The sequence below is a fragment of the Condylura cristata genome, unplaced genomic scaffold, assembly GCF_000260355.1.
Source record: "Condylura cristata isolate star-nosed mole 26May11 unplaced genomic scaffold, ConCri1.0 scaffold00038, whole genome shotgun sequence".
NCBI lineage: Eukaryota > Metazoa > Chordata > Mammalia > Eulipotyphla > Talpidae > Condylura > Condylura cristata.
The window spans coordinates 9,040,303-9,047,458 of record NW_004567139.1 but is presented as its reverse complement, the minus strand read 5'-3'; the positions used below and the strand labels follow the sequence as shown (position 1 = coordinate 9,047,458).

General features: G+C 58.5%; 1 protein-coding gene across 2 annotated transcripts in view; it reads right to left on the bottom strand.

The window, feature by feature from the left end:
• Positions 1-3,918: 3,918 nt before the first annotated feature.
• MFSD11 (major facilitator superfamily domain containing 11) overlaps positions 3,919-7,156 on the bottom strand; it is a 14,755-nt gene continuing 11,517 nt past the window's right edge. The window contains exons 13-14 of one of the 2 annotated variants that reach the window (XM_012733031.1): positions 6,710-6,845; positions 3,919-6,285 (exon numbers count right to left, since the gene is read on the bottom strand). In XM_012733031.1, coding sequence (XP_012588485.1) covers positions 6,121-6,285; positions 6,710-6,845 — 301 coding nt within the window. In that variant the 3' untranslated portion in view covers positions 3,919-6,120. The remainder of the gene's footprint in view (positions 6,286-6,709; positions 6,846-7,156) is intronic. The other variant, XM_012733032.1, reaches the window with a different exon arrangement.

Genomic DNA, 7,156 nt, shown 5'->3' with positions numbered 1-7,156 from the left:
GGCTAAATTTAAGCCCACAACGTCACACCGTCACCCCAGCCCACACTTGAGGTGGGGGTGCTGTTCACAGACACAAGCACAGGGGGCTCCAAAGACGTGACCCCACAAACCCCAATTTTGGAGTTGTTCTGTCCAACATCACCAGCTGCAGCGTCACTGCTCCCCAGAGCAGTTAAAGCATCACCCTGGCGCTCCCTGGGCGGTGCGGCTCAGGCCACCTGCACGTGAACCCCTTCCCTAGGGGTAGCCGGGCCTGAAACAATCTCCTTGTCCCACCCCGTCGGGCTATGAAACCTTCATTTTGCCCAAGTCTGCAGACCTTTCTCCTTGTTTGCTGGGGTGCCGCCTCGTGTGGGACCAGGTGCGGGGGGGCCAGGGGCCAAGGAAGCAGCCCCAGACAAGCCCCAGGCAACAACGGTAGCCCCGGGGTTCTCCCCACTTCTGCAGTCACACTGTGCGCCTCCGAGGGACCCTCCCCGCCCGGCTGCTCTCGCTCTAAAATACCCGCATTAAGTGGGGCCACAGACCCCCGACTCGGGCCTTGCCTGACCTCTAGGTCCCAGACCAAGGGGACCAGAGGTCAACTGAGAGGAGCCAGGCTGACCTCTGCGGGCGCCACCCCCACGCGAGATCAGGGTGGGGCCTCATTCTCCCCAGACCTCTCCCGGGGCGTGGTCTGCTGCAGGCTGCCCCGGGGTAGGTCAGGACAGACACCTGCAGCTCGCTCACTCGCGTTCTCCTTGGCTGGCTGTGCCTCGTCTCTGATCTCAAGTGCGAGCGGGGTACAGCCAGGGCACTTAACATGCGCGTGTGAGGCGCCCGGCACAGCTGCCGCCCCACTGGACGCCGGTGCAGGCCACACACCAAGGTTAGCGCGGAAAGGGGGCCCCGAGGCCCGGGTGAGTGTGGGGCTCGCCTGGCTGATGAAGAATTCAAGGCAAGCGCACGCGCAGTGCCCCACCCCCGCCAGCCACCTCCGCGGGCGGCCGGAAGGCAGCTCGGTGACCTCTGTCCTGCCAACAGGGGCACCCAGCGGCGCCGAGTCAGAGCCCGAAGCACGCTCTGGAGGCACAGCCAGCCACTGCCCCCGCTCGGTGAGGGCCAGCACCTGCCGGTCAGCCCAGGCTCTGCAGGAGGACTGAGCCCCGCCCGCACCCTCCCCGGGGACCCCCCCAGCACGCCGGGCTGGCCTATTCTTTGGCGGCCATAAACTCAGGCGGAAGTCCAGGAAAAGCCTCCACCGCCCACCCCAGCTCTGGCGTGCCCACAAGTTGCCATCCTGACCCAGCTGCGTTCCAGAGGCAGTGAGCGCCAAGGTCCCTCGGAAATGTAAGCAGAGGAGGGGCGGGCCGTAAGGTCAGACTGAGAACCGGGCCGAGGAGGGCTGAGGAGCGTGGCAGCTCTGAGCACATCTGAGGGAGGAAAGAGCAGGCTGATGGCCTGAAACTGACCCGGGAGAGCAGCCGCGTGAGCAGCGAGGGCCAGGCGTCTGGGAGCCGCGGCCTCGGCCCGTGCGCGTCGGACTGGGCCCTACCCAGCGGCCGCAGCCGCCCTTGACCCCAGCCGCGGTGTGACCCCAGTGTGCAGCAGACCTCTCCTGGCCCCCGCTGCTCCCCTCAGCAGCGGGTTTCAGTCCATCTACCTGTTCTGCTCCCCACTTTGTCTCTGCGGAGTCCTCTCACCCCCCCGTACCTCTGGCCTGCACCCCAGTTCTGTATGCATAAACAAACAAATCTTATAAAAAAATAAAATTGCAGCCTCCTTTTCATTTTTCACGCAGAATTAGGGCAAAACTACCATGTTAAAAGCCCCAAGCCATCCAGATTTAATAGCAGCTCAGAGAACCAGCAGCCAGGACAGGCGCCAGGAAGGCGTCCGGCGCGTGGGACCATCTGCACGTGTTGGGGAAATCGCTCCAGAGCACGAGATAAGCCGAACGAGGGAGAGATTTATGAAAAGAGCACGTGACAGCCCTGTCATCCAAAACACACAAAGACCTCCCCGGGCATTCCAGCAGCCCTGCAGGGGTGGCTTCAACTGAGCAGGGCATGCCCCAGGGCACGCCTGCTGTAGTCACAGCCACGGGGCACAAGCCTCCACCTGGTGGGTCAGCCCCGACAGGGGCCCCGGGGCAGGGGTGCGTCCCACTCATTGCTTGGCAGATGCTAAGCACTGACTTTGGCAGTTTCTGCTAAACTAAACATGCTATCGGCAGATGACGTAGCAAACACAGGGCTTGGGGGTCACCAGGGAGAAGGCGCGCACCGCACAGATGTTCACAGCAGCTGTCCTGACTGCAGATTACGGGCTGGCCGAGACTTCCTCGGGCAGGTGAGCCCCGTGGGGCATCTTGCAACGAGCAGCGCTCAGCGCGAAGGGGGACTGAGCTTCCGAGTGTGGGGAGGTCAGGAGGGACCGTTACCCTGTGACTCCAACCAGGGTATTCTGGAAAAGGCAGAGCGACAGAGACGATCAAGGCCAGTGTGGCGGGAGGGGGCAGAGCAGAGGGCCCTAGTGGTGACCCCGCGGCCCTGAAGGTGGCCGCCTGTCAGGGCGCGTTGCCCAGAGCTCGCGTGGGCACCGCAGCGAGGATGTGTCCCAGTGTAGACGGGGACGGTGACGTGTTGATGCAGGCTCATCCGCATGACAACTCTGGGGGGCACTGGAAATGGAGCAGGGGGCAGCGGCTACATGGGAGCTCTGGACTTTGTTCTATGAACCTAAAGCCGCTCTATGAAAGTGTTTTTGTTTTTGTTTTTTAAATATTTATTTTTCCATCATTTTGTGCCTTTTCCCATCTCTGTCATCCCCGTGGGCTTCCCATCACCAGATCACCCTGTGTCATCACCACAGTCCCATGCATTTCCCTCCTCCCCCCCATTTTTGAGCCCATTCCTCACTCCACCCCCATAAATTGTCTCTGGTATATAACTGTTCATTATTATTATTTTCTCCCCTGGTCCTTTATACTCCTGCTATGAGTGAGACCACCTGGTATTCTTTCTGGCTTATTTCACGAAGCATGATCCCTTCCAGCTCCATCTATGCTGCTGCAAAAGGCACGAGTTTATCTTTTTGATTGCTGAGTAATATTCCATTGTGTCTATGGACCACATCTTTTTACTCCGGTCATCCACTTTTGGGCATTTGGGCTGTTTCCATGTCTTTATGATTGTAAATTAAGGCAACAATAAACATGGGGGTGCAGGTGTCTTTTTGAATCAGTGTTTTTGTGTCTTTTGGGTGGATACCTAGGAGTGGGATTGCTGGGTCCTAGGGAAGCTCCATGTTTATCAGTTTGAGGAACCTCCAAACAGTTTTCCATAGTGGTTGTACCAGTTTGCATTCCCACCAGCAGTGCAGGAGAGTTCCTTTTTCTCCACATCCTCACCAACATGTGTTGCTGCTAGTTGTTTGAAGTTGTGCCATTCTCACTGGGGTAAGGTGGTATCTCACTGTGGTTTAATTTGCATCTCCCTTACTACAAGTGATACTGAACATTTTTCATATGCTTGTTGGCCATCTGCATTTCCTCCTTGGAGAAGTGTCTCTTTAGTTCTTCTGCCCATCTTTTGATGGGGATGTTTACTTTAAAGTGTTTTTAAAGGACTAAAAAGATAGGTTTAACATTGAGAGGCTTGAAAGAACCAGAAAACCAAGCCAAGAGAATTTCCATGGAACCTGCTGCCTATTTCCTCAAGAACATGGGTAAATGCTGAGGGCCTGCGAGCTACAAAGCAGTGTTTTTATTTATTTATGCACACAAGAACTGGGGTACAGGCCAGAGGTGGGGGGAGAAGAGGACTTACCAGAGACTGAGGGGAGCAGAACAGGCAGAGAACTGAAACCTACTGCTGAGGGGAGCAGTGGGGAGACAGGCGGGGTCTGCTGCACCCTGGGGTCACTCCCTGGCCGGAGTTGTCACCTAGTGCTGTGCTTTAACCCCCTGTCCCCCTAGGGAGGGCCTGTCTGCATTTTACTTGGAAACTGGAAGAATCTACGCAAACAAGTTCAAAGTGGCAGAGATTTTAACGAGCTGGTCGTTTTTCAAATCTGATGCTGTCACAGCCAAAGCCACACTCCACATTCATGATCGTGTCACTGCTGGACAAGCCTCAGACCGAGGTGACGCTGCCCACTGCGTGGCCAGAAGACTGTGCAAGACCACCCACTTTCTCAGAAAACCAAACAGAAACGAACACTTAGCCACACTGCAGAGAGTATCTCCTGACACAAAGTCTCTCAATTTGAGAGAATAAAGATACACATGCTCTACTTAAGCGATTTAATTCATGATCAAGGCTGCTCGGAGAACAGCAGTACCTTTCTAGAAGCACTCCAATCCTCGCTCTCCCGGCCTCTGACTGGTTCAGAGAAAAATGGGTTTGGGGATTGTATACACCCTCTCGGGAAGTCTCGGATGGGGGAAGGTGGAGAGTGCCACCTACTGAAGTCCAGAGCTCCCAAGAACAGAGACCACTTGAGGACTGTGGCCCTGAGGACATGCTGACCCTGAACTTGCGTCCTTTCCAAAGTCCCCTGTTGGACTTTCTGAGCACTGGAGCCCCAAAGGCCCTGGCCTCCTGCTGCCCGCTCCCTAGGGGCTGGGGCAGTGACACCCAGCAGCGGCCACTGGGGGTGAAGCCAGACCGAGACGTGTTCACGGCACTTCATTGCCGGTGCCCAAGGACAGTTCTGGGACCAGGAGCGGTGGGCAGCGGGTGGGGCCTCCCACAAGCCCAGACAACAGCCTGAGAACTGACCTTGCAGTGAGGACTCAGGGGCCCCGCGCCCAGATTCCCCACCCAGACGGCCCGCTCTGGGCGGCTCAGTGTTGGGGCAATTTCGTATACAGAGCACCTGTGAAGCGCTTTGTACCAGGCCTGCAACAGCACCGAGAGGTAATGCACACAGGCCGACACAGCCACGTTCACGTCAACTTGCACGAGCCCTCAGGGTGCCAGCTGCGTCACACACGGGCTTCTCAGGCATTGAGACGAGGGGCCGCGTGGCCCTGCACTCACCCGCCAGCGGAAGAGCACACGGGTTTTCCTTCAGCAGACAGCGTTTCTAAATTTCGAGGTGGTTTTAAAACACATCAGCACAGGTACGCTTAGCTCCTTGCTAAGTCAGCGTTGCCGGGAGACTTTCACCTGTGTCAAGCGCCACGTGTAGGAGCAAGCCTCCCGCGTCTGCGGAGCTTCCAGAACCGGCAGCTTCACAGAGGCGGCAGGCGGGCGGGCGGCAGCACCAACTGAGACGGGGACCACCAGGCACGGGGCTCCTTTTGGGGGTGAAAGTCCTGGAATCACAGGTGGCAGCTGGACAGGCCTGCGGATACACTCAGGGCCCCGACTCACACGCTTGCAGGTGGTGAATCTTATGGTCTCTGAGTTGTGTCAATTTAAAAAAAGTCTAAGCGAGCCGCTGTAGAGGAGCTGGGTTTCCAGGGTCCTCCGCCCCCACCGCCCTGGCCCTTGCCGGGGTGCGGGGGCAGGTGTGTGGCGTGGCCCCCACAGCCAGGCCCGCAGCTGTCATGACTTTTGTACTGCAAATTCCCAGCAAGACCCCCCACCCCAGGAAATGTGTTTTGTTCCTTACAAATGTTAGGCGTAAGACAATTTGCACCTCGTTTAAGAATACTTAGTCTGCTATGAGCTGCAAGGTGAGAAACTCACGGAGAGCCCGTCTTTCCAGAGGCCACTCCAGGCCGTACTTCGTGATTTATTTGACTGTCAGACCCAGGTGCCTCTGCCGAGCGGCCTGAGCTCCCGGACGCAAGCAGCCGGTGCCCGCCCCCGCCAGAGCCTGCCGGGCGCATGGCCTCGGAGTCAGGGGAATCCTTCCCCAGAGTGGTGGGAGAAGAGACCGTTCACACCCCACAACACGGTCTCAGGAACTCGAGACGTGAATTCCAGACTGTTCAAAGCAGCTCGGGACAATGACAACCGAAGGACGAGTCCCCTTCCTCCACTTGGCTTTTCGTGGAATCGCCCAGTAAACGCAGCGCCGCGGCCGCCGTCCCGAGGTCTCGTGCCCGCGCCAAAGCGCAGCCGCCAGTGGCGAGGGCCGGCGGCTTCCTCCGCGCTCGCTCAGCTGCGCCCGCAGAGCCGCCGTCGGTCAGATACTGCGGTAGTCGGAGCCGCGGGCCACGATGGCGGCGGCGCCCCACTCCACAGCGAAGAAGGAAACAGTCCCCGAAAAGCCGAGAATCACCATGACCAGGAGCTGCCAGTGAAGGAGCAGGTAGTTGCTGTAGAAAAACGCCACGGCTGCGCAGATGGACTGAGAACAGACACGGCAGTCAGCCGGGCGCGCCGCCGCCCCAGCCAGCCCGGGCTCTGCTCCTCTGCCCCACCGGCCCACGAGCCCCCGGGCCGGTGCTGACCGAGTGAGCTGGGCCGCTGCCGAAAACAGCACTTCGGGGGCCTCCCTGGTGGCCTAGGGTGAAGCATCAGCGCTATCACCAAGGCCGCCTGAGTCCCATCTCCGCCAGGGAGGGACCCACAGGTGCAGCAGACCCCTCCTGTCTCCCCGCGGCTCCCCTCAGCAGTGGGCTTCAGTCCACCTGCCTGTTCTGCTCCCCACCGTCTCTGGGAGTCTTCTCACCCCCCACCTCTTGAATAAATAAAATAAATCTTAAAAAACAAAAACAAAGGGTAACTAAGCACTAACAGGAAGCGCCTGCCCTTAACACGTGAGCGGCTACCTGAACGAACTTAAAGACGGCGAAGGCCGGCGCACTGTCCTCGGAGTAGAGAAAGCCTAGAATACTGAGCAGCTGGGTGTTGAAGCAGCTGTCTCCCAGGCCCAGCAGGAAGCTGCAGAAGATGGCCACTTCTTTGCTGGACAAGGCAAAGGTCAATTCAGGATGGACACCAACAGTATTTGCTAGATCCATTTAACATGAAAAGGCAAATCACTCACACAAGCATTTAAACACGGAGAAACAAAACCGAGGACCAGAACTGGCCAAGGTCTCAGGCTCTGCACCTGCCCAAGCGCGCAAACCCCGCTCCACCACGCCGCGCTGGGTGGGGGCGGGGCGGGCCGTGGGCCCAGAGGTGCGCGTGCCCGGCCAGGTGAGCCCAGGGACCTGGAGGTGCACGTGCCCGGCCAGGTGAGCCCAGGGACCTGGAGGTGCGCGTGCCCGGCC